The 19,187-nt window shown below is 37.7% G+C and overlaps 1 protein-coding gene across 1 annotated transcript in view; it reads right to left on the bottom strand.

Annotated features, from left to right (window-relative positions):
• Nucleotides 1–3,115: 3,115 nt before the first annotated feature.
• Nucleotides 3,116–19,187, bottom strand: part of ASIC5 (acid sensing ion channel subunit family member 5) — a 37,220-nt gene continuing 21,148 nt past the window's right edge. The window contains exons 5-10 of the mRNA XM_003899295.5: nt 17,856–18,005; nt 16,375–16,522; nt 13,088–13,144; nt 11,001–11,169; nt 6,144–6,235; nt 3,116–4,346 (exon numbers count right to left, since the gene is read on the bottom strand). Coding sequence (XP_003899344.1) covers nt 4,156–4,346; nt 6,144–6,235; nt 11,001–11,169; nt 13,088–13,144; nt 16,375–16,522; nt 17,856–18,005 — 807 coding nt within the window. The 3' untranslated portion in view covers nt 3,116–4,155. The remainder of the gene's footprint in view (nt 4,347–6,143; nt 6,236–11,000; nt 11,170–13,087; nt 13,145–16,374; nt 16,523–17,855; nt 18,006–19,187) is intronic.

Here is a 19,187-nt window from a genome sequence, read left to right as displayed (position 1 = left end):
AGCTCCCATCAATCACTGGTATTTCTAAATTCTTTATGGTTTCCATAGTTTTATCTTCCCCGGCATGCTATATCAGTGGAATCCTGTGGTATGTAGCCTTTTCAGATTGGTATCTTTCACTTAGGAATATACCTTTAATGTTCTTTCATGTCTTTTCATGGATCGATAGCTCATTTATTTTTATGTTGCTGCCCTATTATTGCAATCAAGATCTTATCAAATCCTTCCTGACTAAGGATATGTGCTCTTTCCCAGGATGTTTGGGAAGTGGATGCTCCATTAGTGTAGAAATATCTATTGTCCCTTGTATCTCTACATTATCTGTTCAGGCAGCTTCCAGTAATGCCAGGTCCCCTAGGTGCTTTATGGATATTCTGTGAGTAGATCACCAGTGATAAATGAATATACAGAAGTATGAACATGATCAACATAACTTGAGGAAAGAAAATCCCAAATTATGATTCCAACTTGCTCTTCTTTTAGGCAGGTCATCGAGGGATACTGATTGATATACTTTTTCAAATAACTCAAACAGAGTTGTTGGGTTAACATCAGAGTTTGCCTTCAGGTCACTTCTCCACTTCCGGGGAAAAGCAAATCCAGGGGTTGTCTCAGCATGGATCCTGACCCATACCCCACCTTGAGAGAACTAAGAGTCTTAATTATCTTGCTCTGAGTCTCTCTCTCAGGAAAAGAATAATAGCATCCTTTCCCATTTGTCATTAACGTGCTCTCTTCCCATCTCTTACAGTTTCTCCCTTTCCATTTTCACCTGTCTCATCTCAGACTTGTCCTCTTCAGGTGAGATTTTTCTCATTCAGTCATTCTACCATCTATAGACAAGTAGCAGAAACAGCCTTCCTTGAACATCCCCTTTTGTCCATTTTCAAGAAGAAGTACCGTTAGAAAGGCAAGGATTATAGGACTATCCCTACCAGAGGCAGTGGGTCAGCATTTCCAGTCAGCCCTCCGTTAGTCACATGATGCGGAGTCCTCACTCGATCTATCTGTTCCCTTAGGAATATTTATACTTTCTGAAGAATCGGCATAATATTTGCATGGTCATTCTTCCCAGGATGCGGGGCACACAAATGTAATCCCAGATCTGGTACAACTCGATGCAGTAAAATAAGAAAAATGTTTTTGAGGTGAGAAAGTCAGAGAGTATCCTTGAACCTTCATCCTCATCCCCATATCCCAGAAACCGTTTCAAAGGTGTTCCTCCTCCACTATCCCTCATATTCAGATAAGGTATTTACTCAGGAGTCAGCTCAACTCTTCATGTCTCTAGCACATCCTTCCCACATTTTAGTAAGGTGTTTTGATTCCAGTTTGAGGATGGTAGGGGATATAATAAGATACAATGTTAAGCTTCTTATCTCATGTAGGTACATACTAATAGCAGTGGCATGTCACCATGTAAATAAAATGTATTTGGTAGAAACCAAACTGATCGACAATCTGTTTTTCCAAACCTTTAAGGAGGCCTAAATTTTAATAATCTCTGTTCTCAGCTAGTTAGCTCTTCCATGACATCAACCCCATATTATCTCTTTCAAGCAAAATACAGTTGCCCCTTGAACAACGTGGGTTTGAACTCCACTGGTCCACTTATACATGGATTTTCTTCCACCTCTGCCACCCCTGAGATGGCAAGACCAACCCTTGTCCTGTCTCCTCCTCCTCAGCCTACTCAACATGAAGAAGACAGGATGGAGAGCTTCATAATGATCCACTTCCACTTAATGAATAGTAAATGTGTTTTCTCTTCTTCATGATTTTCTTAATAACATTTTCTTTTTTCTAGTTCACTTTATTTTAAGAATACAGTGTATAGGCCGGGTGCAGTGGCTCATGCCTGTAATCCCAGCACTTTGGGAGGCCGAGGCTGGAGGATCACCAGGTCAGGAGATTGAGACCATCCTGGCTAACATGGTGAAATCCCATCTGTACTAAATTAGCCGGACGTTGTGGCGGGCACCTGTAATCCCAACTACTCGGAAGGCCAAGGCAGGAGAATGGAGTGAACTTGGGAAACGGAGCTTGCAGTGAGCCAAGATTCCCACCACTGCACTCTGGCCTGGGTGACAGAGTGAGACACTGTCTCAAAAAAAAAATACAATGTATGATTCATATAGCAAATGAAATATGTGTTAATTAACTGTCAACAGGAGGCTATTAGTAGTTAACTTTTGGATGAGTCTATAATGATATGTGGACTTTTCACTGCACAGGGACTTGGTGCTCCCAACCCTTGTATTGTTCAAGGGTCAACCGCATATGTATTTGTCGTTTTCTTACCACAGGAGAATTGGAAGATAAATTAGTGAGCTATATGTGATACTTAATACTTCCTAAAACATAGACTTCCTCAAGTTCAAAAAATAGCATTTTCTCAATTGTATTCTGCTACTTGACCCATTTTATGTTAGACACAACAAAATTTGTGGAATCCTTCTATGAATCACTCAAAATACAAATTGTTTCAATATTTTTCAATATATTGAAAAAAAGGGGAAAGAATAGTATCTTCTAGCTTAATTTTTAAGAGGTCTCCAACCTCTTGACTTCCCTGGGCATCACTATATTCAAGAAAATAGAATTTTCTTGGGCCACACACAAAATACACTAACACTAATGATAGCTGATGAACTGGAAAAAGAAGATCCATGCATAATTTTCATGATATCCACCAACACAGATAAGCAAAAAAGTTATTGCATTCAAAGAGTTGCACATGGCTATAATTAGAACCAATATTTGGATAAGTAGGCTGGGTCTGGAGGTTCATGCCTATAATCCCAACATGTTGGGAGGCTGAGGTGGGTGAATCACTTGAGGTCAGGAGTTCGAGACCAGCCTAGCCAACATGGTGAAACCCCATCTCTACTAAAAATACAAAAATTAACCAGGTATGGTGGCAGGTACCTGTAATCCCAGCTACTTGGGAGGCTGAGGTAGGAGAATCACTTGAACCCTGGAGGCAGAGGTTGCAGCGTAGGTTGCAGTGGCTGAGATCACACCACTACACTCTAGCCCAGGTGAAAGAGCACGACCCCATCTCAAAAAAAAAAAAAAAAAAAAAAAAAAGGATAAGTAGAAGAATTGCAATAAAGTCCGAAGCTGCATGCCACATCGGTGGGAGAATTTCTCCAGAGTATTTACCCATTTACCCAAGATTGGGATTTCTGAGTTATGAGATATTCATATTCCTAATGTTAGTACCATCAAATTGCACTGGCCTCATTCTCACGGAACTAGTACTTGCTTATCATTAAGCTGGAAAACAATATCAAGACTTTCAGGAGTTATTCTCTTACATCTGGAAGAAATTGCAATACCATCGAGAATAAATTAGAGGAAAGATTCTTTGACTTATTATTATTTCTTAAATATGTTTGAGAATTCATCTAAAAGTCACCTTTAATTGAATATTCTGAGAGACTGAAAGTAGACCTATTACCCGAAGGGGAGAGAGAACACCGAAACTCCTGAATTTCCCTCTGGACTAAATATGTAAATAGAAGTACTTGGGGAAAAAATGAGAAAATGCCATGTATTTTCAAGATAGCATACATATAACTTTATTTTCAATTAGATAGGTGTTAAGTACCACTGGTATGGGAAACATAGATTTCTGTCCCTCCAAAAGTCACTTACAATAGAACACTCCACATAAAATAGAAAAAAAAAAATATGTTGAATCTTAATGAAAATAAAAATTCTTTAAAACTTTATAAAGCATAAATTATACATACCATTTCTTGAATAAAGAAATATTTTGTTTCCTCATGTATAGTTTATTGGGTCTAGTTTGCATATTTAGTCATAAATAATGTCTTTTTTTCACTACACCAATATTCTTTCATTGAAAAACATTTATGAGATGTCTTTTATATAATTTTTACTGTTCTAGGTGCAGGGAACACAAAGGTGAAAAACATAGTTCCTATTTCTTTATTTCATATATATACACACATGCACACACATATATGCAGATAAAGACAAATAGAAATATTTATGAAGAGATATATATCTTTAATGGCTTTTATTGAACTCTCGAAACTATGGCAAAGTGATATAACAATGAATTAGTCATGATAAATCTGAAGGTATCATGAAGAGAAAAGCAAATTATTTTATTCTAAATGACCATTAACACTCCTCTATCCTATTTTTATTTCCCAGATGATTCTGAGGTGGAGGAGTCCACTGGGTCATTTCAGGTATCTTCAGCAAAAAGAAAATGCATATCCAGTAGAAATTGGTGAATAGATACTCAATAATCTCTATGATCGTGATCAGACTGGCCCCACAAAATAGACCCAACTGACCACCAAGATCTGCTGTAATAAAACCAGTAAAGATTCAATGTCATTATTTTTCATAAAAAACAAATATTATCAGAAGTTAAATTAGTTGAAGCAAAATATCATCATAACTGAGATGAAGATTGGTTAATTGTTTTTTAGCATTTGCTATGAATAAGTTAATAGCAATTGGTAATATCAAAGCAATATTCCTACAAATCACCATAAAAAGCAGAGAAGAAAAGCAAACATAAAATCTGATTCCAAACATATAACTCTAAGACTTTGGAGGATATAAAATCTAGGTAAATTCATTAGAGATTCTAGATAATTACAAACTCACTTCTAGGTGTTAAATGAAGAGCAGAAAAGTGTCATCCAGATGGCACTACTGGATGATGATGTTTTCCAGAAAATTAATTTCCAAACAAGTTTTGACATCAAGTGTCAAAACTGTATTTCTTTTTATGCATTCATAATATTGGTTTTAACCAAAATATATTAACACAACATTGCCTTTTTTGATATTTTAAAATTGATACTTATATTTACTGTTTGTGCTTTTTTATTGTGATAAAATATATAAAACATAAAAACTACCATACTAACCACAGTATACAGTACTGTGGCATTAAGTACCTTCACATTGTTATGCAGCCATTCCATCATCTTTATCTATTTCCAGGATGTTTTCATCTTCCCTAACTGAAACTGTATGCATTAAACTTTAACTCCTCATTCTTCCTCTTCTCGGCCCATGGCAACAACTCTTTTACTTTTCTGTCTCTGAATCTGACTACTCCAGCACCACTTTCATAAATAGATTACATTATTAGCCATTATCTCATTGCCCTAGGCCATTCTTAGGACCATTCTGTTTTTGTAAAGTGCAATAATGAAGTATAGGCTTCTCCAAGAGCTTTGGCGAATTGACATATTTCCTCCATATTCAGGGTCTCAGCTGCAATGTCTGACTGCTGTCACTTTTGCCTGAGTCTAAGCCCTTCTTCTGTCTCCCACACGGCTTCCTCTAAGATGCGGTGAGATCTAGAAAATCAGCCACTATGTTTATTAGGGACTGTGTGGAGAAGGCAAGCGAGCAGGCAGTGGTTGTAAACGAAATGCCTAATTTTGCTTTCTCAGGTTCTTCTTTTTAAGCCACTCTGGGATAGAGCCCTGTGTGGAGGTATACGGTGGCTGACATTTACCCAGGTGTAGGATAGATGAAACATTCTACAAGAGTCACTTGATGAGGGATCTAATGGTAAAGTTTGATGTGAGTGTGAGTGGAGATGAAACACCACCAGCCTTTTCTTTATAAAAGTCCATGTGAGGTTGTACAGTGTTTTCTAGGGAGTGGAAATATGACAGATTTAAATAGCAGCTGAATGACAAGTTTAATTGAATTCTTGTCCTCCATTGATAAGCTAAATCTTAAATATGAAAGAAAAAAACTGATAAAAATTTTAAAAAATAAGGAGCAATTAGGCCAGGCGCGGTGGCTCACGCCTGTAATCCCAGCACTTTGGGAAGCTGAGGCAGGTGGATCACGAGGTGGGCAGATCATGAGGTCAGGAGATCGAGACCACCCTGGCTAACATGGTGACATCCCGTCTCCACTCAAAATACAAAAAATTAGCTGGTCTTGGTGGCGGGCGCCTGTAGCCCCAGCTACTCTGGAGTCTGAGGCAGGAGAATGGCGTGAACCCAGGAGGCAGAGCTTGCAGTGAGCCGAGATCGCGCCACTACACTCCAGCCTGGGTGACAGAGCGAGACTCTGTATCAATAAATAATAATAATAATAATGATAAGGAGCAATTAAATAACACTTACCAAGTAACTCAGGCACACTCACTGCCTTTTGCTGCTGGGTTATCTTATAGTTTAGGTCACTATAGTTAATTTCAATTTTTACAAGATTCTCTCTAGGGATAAAAAATAGAGTTAATATAGCTTAAGATTGTCAGCATTACTTTTAATTCCCATCTAATAAAAGTAATATTCATTTTTGTTTTATACGCTATTTCATGTTAAACTGGACACAGGATTGTTTTTACTATTAAGCACCATTAGCAGGATGTAGAAGGCATTTTGTCATGTTGGTTTTTAAGAAAAAATATTTTTCCCCAATAATTTTTCTGTACCTCATTCCTGAGAAACTAGAAAAAGGCATTAAATGTAAATATCTACTGAATAAAGTATTTACAAACATTTAAATGTGTGTTTGGTTTTCATTCAAATCTTGGTTCTGTCTTTTGTTACTTACACGACCTTCAAGAAATCACATTGTATTTTCTGAGTCATGGTTTCCTCATGAGTAGTCAGGATTTTAGAGTTACGCTCACAGAGTGGTAGTGAGGTGCAATTAAATTATGTATATGCAAAATTGACACAGAGCCTGAAGTATATTGGGTGTTCGATGAATACTAATTATTAACTATATGTCATTAGTATACTTAGGCAAAGACTCTGTTTTCTTAATGGCTGTTTGAAATCTTTATACGTGACCAGAGTGGCTAAACATCTTTTAAAATGATATTAATAGCTCGTTCCATGGTCTTGGAAGCCCTCACTTTCTCTGTCTCCAGCCCAGACCCCTACCTTGAGCTTCAATAATATATTCAGTTCATTCTTATATTTCTATTTGGATATCCAATAGATGTTCCAACTTTAACATGTTCTAAGTCAAATCCTTCACATTTCCGTTATTTACAGTGTAAATTTTCACACTCCATAGTCAGTCCATCAGGAAATCCCATTTTCTGTGTCACCTTCAAAATATATCTGGACTCCTACGACCTCTCACCCCATTCAAAGCTACCACCTTTGCCCAAGCCTTCATGACCTCTCACCAGGATTTTTGCAATAGCTTGCTAACTGGTCTTTCTGTTTCCAACTTTAATGTACTCCCACTTCAACAAGTATTGTCAGGAAGGACTTTTCTAATAATAATCCACAGACCTGAGAACAACCCTCCCTGACCCTGGCTTCCCCAGGCTGCTTTTCTGCTGCCACTCCCTCACAGTGCTTTATACCATCCGACAAGACTACATACAGTGATCACCCATTTCCATCCCAGTGGACAGAAGCGCAGCAAGGCAGGATTTTTGTCTGTTGTACACCGAGGTATCCCTAATGCCTAGACTACTCCTGAATCTTAACAAATAATAGGTTGTTCATTACCTATATGTAAAACGGACAAATAAGGGAGCAAATTAAAGATGAAAACCAATAAATGAATGGATCAATATTACCCTCTCAGTGTTATAAGCTGAATCTGAAACCAAGCACCTTCTGATTTTAAAATGTCAATAATAATAATAGTATCCATTAAGAATGGATACTATCAGCAGGGTTTCCTAAATTATGTGGTGATCTTTAACACACCTAAGGAACATGGCTGTAAATCACTCTCCTTCATGTTTACAATTTTTGAAATCAATAATTACAAATATACTTAATTCAAAATATATCATTAATATGTTTACTTAATTTTCACTGGTTTAACCCTGAGTAACAGGAGAATGTACTATGTTTAAGTAGATAATCAGGGACTGAAGTAATATTTACAAATGATAAACCAGTTCCCAAAGTAATGGAAATAATAAAGTTGTCTAGGAAGTCCAGAAATTTTAGTAATATTCCAATCTCTTTGGCCTCCACTGTGCTCCTAATTTGCATGTGCACTGATAATATTGTTTAATTTCCCAAGCACAACATTCATAATCATTTCCAAGCATTATCCACCTGCGATTTTGAGAGAAGATAAATTATTCCCCTGCAAAAATATTGTGATATTTGCTCAACTTCTCTCAGGCAGTTGTTTTGTCCAATCGTTTGTGTCTCACTGAATCTGTGCCTCATGGCAATAGTGAAGTTGTTCAAGATTTAACAGGATTTAACTCCAAAAATATTTGTTTGTGTCAGGAGAGGCACAATTATAAAATAAAAACTAAATTTTTTATTCTATCCCAAGATAGTTTTTAAAGAGCTTCCAGATGCTTGAACAGGAGTGCTACATTAGAGGAATTAATTAATTTGGCATAAAGGAAATAATTTTATACAATTTTTATTTCAAAATTTGTTAAGTTCAAACAGAACAATTTTAAAAATTCACCTGTTTTACTGATGAGGTTGGCCTAACTTCAGACACAATTTACCCTTATCTTCAACGGTAAACTCCACACTGCCTGCTACGGTGAAGCTAAGCCTCTCAACATTTTGAGGTCCAGCAGCAGCCTCGTGAGGCCCTGGATTGACCATGAAGTAGCATTTATTTCTGTCCCAGGAAGACACACATGCAGCTTCATGATTAAGTTAGGGGTTGCTTCTTTTAAAATGACTGCTGCTAATATTTCACATTTGCCGTCCTGACAAACTGCATTTCTGTTTTCTGATTTACCACTCTCTGATTTCCAGTACCTTTACACAAACCAGTTATTTAATTATATGTGTGACTTCTAACTGTCTTTATGTAGGAGCTGAACAATCCCTGAATCCAGCCACCTTTGTTCAGCTGCTCACCTTAGTCTTCCTGGTAATGGCCTCCACTGTTTAAAACCATGTAAGGTCCCTACATGTACATTATGTGATAAGATTAATTGGAGAACTATTCATAATTATATGGACAGGAAACAGAAAAATACTGGGTAGAAGAGGGCAGTTCCCTAGCAAAGGCCCACCCTCAGGCCTGGATAAAGTGGCTCTAAATGAGAACAGGCATTTCTGTTTTTGCACCCAAAAAGTTGCCTTTTGGCCTACTACACCCCTTATCCTGCCTCCATATGAAACCCAAACCCCAAGCTCCAGAAGATACCAGCAGACCAGCAGATCAACAAACCAGTGATGGCAAAATGATGCGGCAGAGAAAGAGAGAAGAGGAGGCACATCTGGACACCAAGGGGAATTCAGCCGGGGGTGTAGAGAGAAGAGTCTAGCCATAGGCTGCCTGCTTCCACGCAAAGATCGCAATCCCACTCCATCCCTCCTTCTGGCTCCTGATCCATCTCAATGAGAGCCACCTCCACTACACAATAAAATCTTGCACTCATCCTTCGAGCCCGTGTGTAATCCGATTCTTCTGGGACACTGGGCAAGAACTTGGGATACAGAAGGCTGTCGCACTGGCCCTTGCCTTTACGATAAGGCAGAGGGTCCATTGAGTTGATTAAACCTCCAGCCATCTGTAGACAGCAAAGCTGAAAGAGTTTTGCAACCCTAGGGTTGCAGGCACCCACCCCTAGACACTATCATGGGGCAGGAGCCCAAAGCGCTCCCCCGGCCTCTGCACCTGCCCCTCTGCATGCTCTCCATAGGAGTTTGAGCTGCAGGGACACCGAACAGGCAAGCCACACCCCTTTTGCACATTCTGCAAGGAGAAATCAGAGAACTCTCCTGTTTCAAGAATAATCTGAGTTTTGCGGGGAGGAAAAAAGAAAAAAACAGCATTCCTTAAGATCCTCTTGCTTCATACATGGCTTTCTTTTCTGATTCACCAGTATGTCTCCAAAATCATGTCTACTTTCTCTGCATATTAAATAATTATGAAACTCAGGAGATTTCCATCAACCAAAAGACACAGGAAATGTTCTTCTAAGTCATATTTAAATATATCAGGAACAATATTAAAAGCAAATCAGTTTCTCACATTAAAACAAAATATATAAATAGATGTCTGTGCTGGAGTTGGAAGTGTAAACAAACATAATTGTACATTTTATAGCTGTTTATCATTTTATCTGCTGTTTGGAATCACTCCATTAGCCCTGTTTTGATGAAAATCCTTTTTCTTTCTGATCTGTAAAGACCACTTTATTATCTTGGTGTTTACATGGGAATTTTTTTTTTATTTTATTAAAGTAAGTACAAGGCTAACATTGGAATCAAAGCATGCTTTCCAAATTATGCACACATCTATGAAAATGTACATCAACCTTAGTTAACATATTTTCATTTTAATAGATATAACTACAAACACCAGTATACTATATATATTGCTGCTTCATGTCCTAGTCCTAAAACTACAAAGAAGAAACACAGAGAAATGCTAAAGTTGCTTCCCTGTTAAAAAACAAAGAGTTATTTATGAAGTTTGATTTGTAATTTTTAAGAGGCAGTATGGTATAGCAGAAAGAGGACTAATTTAATTCTCAGTTAATCAGGGTACATGGAATCATGTATCTGGGTTGCAAAGACATGGGGACCAGCATCAAAGTTCTCAGGCATAACTTCTTTCTGGGCCCCTGACTACCTTCACAGAACCATTTAAAATACGATGTCCTTCAGTTTCCTCTTCTGTAAAAATAGAATATTAATTTCTGTTTCATCTACCTTGTACAGTTATTAGAAGACTCAAAGTGTATAACGTACAGGTAGGAAATTTTCACATTTTAAGGCATCCGTTGTTATCAGTCAACATTATTATTTTCCCCAGTTTGGGCAATAAAGGTTTGATCATGAGTAAATTACTCACACAAGCATCATTTTCCTCTTCACACAATTAAAGTAAGGAGTTGAACGATATGAACTTATCTACTTTTAAAATTCTATGGTTTCATTGTTAGTTCAGTGAAAAAAGCTATTGCCTCCCTTGATTGATCAGAATTTCATTTCCTAAGTCTTCGAGGGTTTTCAATAAAGAAAAAAAAATCTATGTTAATTATCAGTAGTTTAAAAAGCTAGTAAGATTACCTGATGTATTTCCGGCTTTGATTCAACTTATTGGAAAGATATTTCAAAGCTTTTTGACTTGGAAAAGAGGAATAAGAAATAGTGGCAGGGTATTCTGTTTCTTCACAAGAAACAGGGCAGCTAGAGTTATGTGTTCCCACTGTACATAACTCCTTAAGTTCAATGTGGTCTGAAATGAAAATCAGGACAGGGAATTCAGAGAAGAGAAATATTTCATCATGGTTAGGATAGTTTTATAAAGTTTATCATTTCACTTTCAATGTTAAAAAAAAAGTGGTTACCAACAACAAATGGTGTTTATATGTTACTCTGAATGTAGCAGAGGAGACACAATATAAGGCCTGGAAGTTTTTATCTTTGAATTCATTGAGTCACTGGATTGGGATCTTTACTGGATTTAAGAAATTATTTTCAGGAAGTATCTGGGTCTATTTCTGTAAAATATCAGATATTTGGACAGAAGAAAGATGGAAAGTGTGTGGCCCCATGTCACTTTGAGAGGGACAGTCAAACAACCCTGCAAACCAATGTCTCAGGTTTACACTAAACATCTTCAGATTTCTCTCAACATACAGTGGTATGAAATGTGCTCCTGGGTATTTGCAGTCTCTTATTTCTGTTGGCCCGGTCACTTCCAAATCAACCCCCGAGGTTCTCCATTCAGTGTTCTCTCTTGGCTCCTTCAGAGCAACCAGGCTATCCATGCAAACGCATACTGGAAAAAAGTCCCTGCAGCAGGTAGTGTTTGTCTCCAGCTTCCCTTTGGACCACCTCCCAGTGCCCATTCTCACTGCTCCTCATCCAAGCTAGATACTCAGGTTCTTGTTTTTCCTTTGGTTTTGATACTGAAACCCTTTGTTCTCATGAACCAGTTGTTTACCAAGACCTCCCGGTAACTGACAAACTTTGGGTTTGTTTTTCAGACTCTAACTTTGACTTCTCTGGGAGATAACTTTTGCATGCATCTGCTAGTTCTTTAGCACTGCTGGTAAAGACCATCACTCTTCCCCTACACTCACATGCACTCACACAATCCCATACACACATAAGCTCACACACACATACACACACACACACACACTTACATACATATACTCTCATGTACATAATACTCTCTCACACACACAAACACACACACTCTTCTGACCCCCTTATCCCACAACAGTCCCTGCTGAACTGCATGCATGGTTTTTTTCTCCAAGCTCTCCCTCCAGCCTCCAACAGGGATAAGGAATCAGAAGAAATCTGGCAACATCATTTCAAGTCTATTGGTTAGTAATATGGCTTTTGCATGTTCAGTCTGTGGTCTACATAAAAAAAGATTCCTTCTACCTATAGCCATACCTTGAAATATTTTACAACCATTGAAAAGAACCTTTTCAATCTATTCCTGCTATCCTGGAGATATTTCCACAATGGGTTAGAAAAGCAAGTTGTGTAGAAGGGTATATACTGGGATTCTGTTTTAATAAAACAACCCATGACTTCAAGTGATATGCAGATGTGTATGTGGAGAAAGTGATGGTAGGATATACTAAAGTGTTAGCAATTGTTCCAGGTTAAGGTAAAAGCAAAAAAAAAAAAAAGAGTGGGCTCTTTAATAACAACTTGCCCCCAATAAATATGGCATGTACAGTTATAATTACATTTATGAAAAAATTTTATATGCCATGAACATACAATGAAATGAATGAATGAAAGATTACTCCCAAACAGTGAGAGGAATTCTCAGTAATAAAATTTCTACTTATTTTTACGTGATTTCCTTTCTATTCTGTAGTATTTTAACTATTCACAATAAACATGTTTTATTTGTGGAACAATAAAAAAACAACTAGGATATTTTGATTATAAAAAAGAACAAAATTTGAAAATTCAGATGTGTCTTAGTATCAGAGGGTTTTTGTTTGTTTGTGTGTACTGCCTGTGTTTGTTAGCTACTATTTAAGAACACTTACAAAAAGATCTTCTCGTATGTACTATATTCTGTTTAATTTCTGGGCTATCCATAGTTTGACTTAATGTCTTGTATTACTTTGAGCAACTTTAATATAAATCCTGAAAACAAAAGTAAATTAAGCACTTACCAAGTACAGGAGAAACACAGTTGAAGTACTTTTGTAGGTCGCATTCTATCCCATTTCCTTAAAAATAATAAGTGTAACATATAGAGACTTTACATTTTGTAAAATAAGTGATCTAATGACAAAAATACCTTTCTTACATACATCTGTCCATCCATTCATCCACCCACCCATTCATCTATATGAGCATTTATTCTTTCATAAGCAAAACTATGGAATCAAGTTAGTATTCAGTGAAAATATGTGTTGGGAGGAAGAATAATGCTTTCGTTTCTTTCCATACCTCTTTCCGTCTGTCTACATTATTCTAAAATCTTTAAGTGGGAATAATAATTTTAAAATGTGAGTAGTTTCCAAATTTAAAATTATGTTCACAGTCGTCATCTCATTTGACGCTGTTCACAATCCTGCGATATGAGAATCTTCATTTTACAGATAAAGAAACTAAGCCTCAGAAAGTGGCTTGCTCAAGACCACACAGTTAGGGGAACCTTGGCACATTCTGTATGTCTTCCATCCTGCTCCCTCTATCCATTTACACACACACACGCACACACACACACATTCCTGATAGACTGCCATTCCAGAGGTAGGATGGGAGGGGGGCAGGTAAGTACCAATATTTGTTAAGCACCTACTATAGATTGTCAGATTGTCAGATACGTAGTAAAATCACTATGTATCAGAGCTAGGTTTACTCCTAGGGCTGATTCTAAAGCCTTAGTCGCTTAGCCTTAACACAATATTTGTCTATTGCTATAGTCCATGTGGCTCAACGGTTAGCCACAATGTTTAGTCAGTAATCTTAAAAATAACCAAACGAGATTGTCCACTTACAATGTGTGGACAATTTGTGGAATGTTTAACTAACTATAAGGAAGTGCTCTTTATGAATAAAATAAAATAAGTTTAAAAAATCTACCTCCAACAGTGAGTTAGGAAAAAGCTTCATTTTTCTGAATTATTTCTTGCTCTGGCAATAATATTTCTTCCATTATAAAGAACAATTGAGAAAAAAAAAAACAAAGATGGTAGATGGAACACAAAAAAGAAAACAAAAAGAAAAACAAACAAACAAAAAAGAGCAATGAAATTTTGGAAATAACCAATATCTGAAAAGCTATTTTGGAGATTGCTTCCTCAAATTGTTAGTGGAATTACCTCAGTGAATTCATTTAACGTTTAGAATCTTCCATTTATTCATATATCAGTAGACTTAAAGGTATGTGTGAGAATCTAACCAAATAAGATCATATTCCTGAATGCATTTGATATATATCTTAAAGATCATGCAGATATCCTTCTTTGTGTTTTATGTAGCACCTTGCCTAGTTTCTGGTCCACATTAGCCAGTAGGCTTTTGTTTAATAATAATAAATTTTAAAATTGTAAACCTTATTCTGCATGAAACAATTCAGACTTCTTTCCAGTTACTTTGCCAGTAAATTAGGAAGGAGAAATCAAAGCCAGAGCCAGCAGTTTTACATAGAACAGCAGTTTTTGGAGGGGCCAGAGATCAATAATCTGGATACTAGAAAGAAGGATGTGATGATTCTGGAAACCTCTGAAAAATAATGAAACCACATTTGCAAAATTTATATCTCAAACAATGATTACAGTGAAAGAGATTTGACGTAAGTGACTCCATCTTGTTTCTAACCTCCAACCTGTCCTTGTTCATTCTTGGGCGTTAGCTGAACTTTGGGAGGAACTTAGTTTTTTATGGGTTAGCTCTGAAACAGACAATAACAGCCCTTTCCCAAAACAAACCCTCTTCCTGCCTGGGGACTAGACTGCCTTTGTAGGGCTAACAAAGTAGTCACAAGATTAGAAATTATGTTTAGGAGTCATGCAGCTGGAGGGTGAAAGATTCTAAACCTCCCCAAATTGCTTCTAGTGATAACATTACTATTATAAAAGCTAAGATCAGTGCTTGAGATATGTTGCAGACCCTGCCTCCAATGATCAGCTGGAACCACTCAGATAAAAAATCTGGCCCATCTGGTTTTGTGACCCCTACCCAGGAATTGACTCAGTGCAAAAAGACAGCTTCAACTGCATATCATTTCACCTCTGATCTGACCAATCAGAATCCCTGATTCACTGGTTCACTGGTCCCCTTCCCACCAAATTATCCTTAAAACTCTGATCTCAGAATACTTAGGGAGACTGATTTGAGTCATAATAAAACTCCAGCCTCCCGCACGCAGCTCTGCATGAATTAGTTTTTCTCTATTGCAATTCCTTTGTCTTGATAAATCAGTTCTGTCTAGGCAGCAGGCAAAGTGAGCCCGTTGGGCAGTTACAATATTTTGGCAGGTAGATTGTGTTACAATATATCTTTCTAGATATGCTGTGGGAGGGGGATGTAAGAGACCTGAATAAAAATATCTGACATTTATATAGACTGTATTCTGTGCCAGGCACTATTTGAACCACTTACATACCCCTTTCATTCTTACAGCAACCCTATAAGATGGAATTATTATCCTCTCCTCCATTTGACAGCAGAGTAGAGAGGTTAGGTCACTTGTTCAAGATCACCTAGGAGAGAAATTGTGGAGCTGGCATGAGCGGCCTAGTTGAGATCTGGCTCTTATTCACCCTGCTCGATTGCTTCCTTGAATGCTTGCCTCTCACCCATGGTTCTGGAAAAGCTGCAAATTGTATGAAAAGGAGGCCCCGGAAGGTAAGTTTACAGTCACAAAGGAAACAACTTTGCAACAGTGAAATCTTCAGGCTTGGTAAGACATATCCATGATCTAATTTTTCTTTCAAAATTAAGAAAAACTTGGTGTGCTGTTTTAGATATTTAAGACCATCAAATTTTAGCCTTTGGGAGTAAGTATTGGGGCCCCACCCTGATAAAACAATTTTCTTTTCCAGAAATCTCTGCTATGATTTTATAATGTAAAACTTGTCAGTCGAAGTTGTACTTGGCAAGTGGATAATTTTCCAGTGTAGAATTTCATAAGAGTGGAAAACAATTTAGTGACATGTTGATTTGCTATGTTTCAAATTAAGTAAATATAAACATAAAATTCAAAGAAATTTAGGACTGAACTTCTGATGACTTTGTCACTAGTTGTCATTTTAGGCTGCAAAGAGAAGGAACAGGTTTAAGAATATAATAATTTTCTGTGAATGGGTTAGCAGCATCTGTAATTACATTTAATAATACTTAATATTCCATTTGTATTTCAATACTCTATTCCTCCCAGACCTTTTGTAACCCTGTAAGAAACACTTAACTGTCTAGTTAAGTAAGGGGGCAGTTAGTCTTTATTTACCAGGAAGAAGAAAAGGAACACATCCACATTGCTTTTTTATGTGCTGGGCTTTGCATTCCTTCAAGCAACCGGAAGTGCTGTAGTTGCTAAAATTCTGCAGCTTGATGTTAGGATTGCATTCTCCCCAAGGGTATTCTTGATGAACTGTCTTAAGATAAGATAAATACTTGGTTCAGGAGATTTATTTACATCAATTTTCCATCAAGAAGCTGATACACATTTTTATTTTACTCTCAGAGCTCTTGGATTTCCAAAACCAAAATTGGTTACATTTGTCTATTTTGCCTACTCTATTGACCTGAAATTCCCTGAAGCTAAGTATAATAGTGATCCTTAAACATATATCCCAAATGTGAATTAATAAAGTCAGACACATTGAGTATTCTAAAAATCAACTCATATAAGGAAAAAAAGATCACTTACGTAAATGTTATATTAGTGTAGTAATCAGCTCACCTACAAAACAGCAACCAAAATCACATTTTAAAAAGATCCTTTAACAAGCAACTATTATGTGCCAGGCAACACGGTGTTACAGAACTTTCTCCTTAGTTCAGCTAAAACTGAGCTCTTGTCACATGACCAGGAAACATGAGGCTCGCAGACACATAGAAGGGTAAGGAAATGGAATTTATTGGTTAAAAAGGAAAAAAAAAAAATGACTCTCAGCTAAGTGAGAGAGAGTCTTGCTGGTAGGTTTCCCACCTCACAGATTGAATCTCAGGTCACCACACAGATACAGGAGAGGCCAGGCTCCTCCCCACTGCAAACAATGTAAACTTCCCAAGGCTCCACCCCTTCCTCCCAATGTGCAGATGGGCATTTTTCAGAAAGAATCAGGTGGGAAAGGGCAGACTTCATCTGAGACAAGCAGTCTAGTTTTTCAGCCTTCAGACTGTTTTAGACTTGAAGGTGGAGTTTCACCAGGGGCCGTTGGCTGTCTCTTGTGTCTATCAATGATAAGTGCTTTCTTTGCAGTACTTCACTTAAACTTCCTTACTATGAAAGGAAAATATTACCCCTGTCCCATTTGTGCAGAAAGGAGATGCAAATTCAGGAAGCTAGTTAAAGAAAGTTACTGAGCAAGTAAGTGGCTGGCAAACAGAAACCTACCAGACCAGCCTGACTCCAAGATTCCTGCTTTTCCCACTAATTTTCTCCTTCCCAGATAGTCTCATTGAAGAATCATGGCTCAGCAACTTAGGTACCTTTTTATACTTAATGACCCTTTCCATTTCTAATGAAATGTAAAGTTACTTTGGATTTGATAGGCTTCCCAGCTTTCACTTATATAGTTTCTGTTTCCACTAATCATGTACCTTCAGATAAAGGAAAAGGATCTGAAATGAAATTTTGGAATTTCTAATGGTGTTTTACAGGTATGGGAGAAAGGAATTTCTAGTGAAAAGCATTACTTATGTGTTTGATGCATTCACTACCCCACCTAATTTCCTCAGACTTGACTTCTCTGCAGTATTTACCTTCACTTGGCGGATGGTTACCCTTGTGTGCATTCCCACAGGTGACAACAAGCCTAACCCATCAAACTGTGGCACCGTCTTTGGTGAATGGATAGCAAAGATGATCCCAGCATCAACGAAACCAAGGGCTGGGTTATCAGTGAATGTCTCCTGAAACAAAAATACGTTTTTGCCCAAATTGCAAATTGACTATATCAGTTCTATACAAGTTTAGGATTTCGTTTTATCATCTCATGATAGCATTTGACTAATCCTAAATATTTTATGTTATATTTCAACCTCTTTTTGTCTAAAGTGTGTGAAAATTAAACATCTAAGACATACTTTAGTGGTTGAATCTGTGAAAGGAAAATATCTTGGGTCCCTTCAAGCTGGGGTCTACTCAGGGCAGTCCTGAAATAATTGAGGCTTGTCTCATTATTTTTCTTGATTGACATCTGGTAACCAGAAAGGGATCCTGAGTGAAGGCAACCTGGCCCGCAGCAGCTAGCCTATCGGTGCTTGGTACCAGCTTGGGCACCTTATAGCCCAAACCAATAGGATGATTGCTGAAGTCCAGGAATTCTTTCCTCCAGGGACCCCTGGTCATCCATTGTTTTTCATTTGGGGGTCTGAGGTTCATTCACTGTTCAAAAAAAAAAAAACTCCTTTTGTTGTGGAAGTTTCCACTCGCTTCCATCAAGGAAAGTGAACCTGTTGGCTTCTGTATTGGCAGAGAGCAGTTTTCAGCTTGGTCCCCATCACTAGGTGAGAAAACTGGTTTGGGATTCTTTCTTGCAAATTCTTTTTAAAGAACTAAAGTTAGCATTAACAACCAGATGGTATTAATTTCTGCTTAAACTTAGAGCGCTCAGAAATCATATAATTTGTGTTTGATCATTGTTAGTTTTGCTTAACTGTTTTGTTGTTTGTTTCTGTCTTGTTGGGTTCGTGTATGTGTTTTAGTTCTTCCTCTCATTGGATTTGACCAACTCAGAATCCTCTAACTCATGAGTATGGAATTTTCCACTCCAAAGAAATAGAGCACCTTGCTCCCCTAAGCCTTTTGGGGCATTCTCAGGTGACTGAGAATCACATGGGGGTGTCTGGGAGGAATGCTCCCTAAAATGTGTAGTGGCTCTAAATAAGTATCCCCCTTAGAAGAATATACTTAGGGTCTAATCTCAGCTGGCAGGTGCATAGTAGGAGCCGACCCCTCCTGCATCTTGAGCCCCTGACACACTGTGCCAGGGAGCTGCAACACAAGAGGACCAATCTGGTTCAGGGGGTAACAGCCCTGAAAAGCTAGGTCTGTTAGCAGCACATTTTGGTTCCAACGCACGTCCCAACTTG

Source organism: Papio anubis, chromosome 3 (assembly GCF_008728515.1).
Source record: "Papio anubis isolate 15944 chromosome 3, Panubis1.0, whole genome shotgun sequence".
In the NCBI taxonomy this organism is placed as follows: Eukaryota; Metazoa; Chordata; class Mammalia; order Primates; family Cercopithecidae; genus Papio; species Papio anubis.
This window is presented reverse-complemented; position numbering and strand designations above follow the sequence as displayed.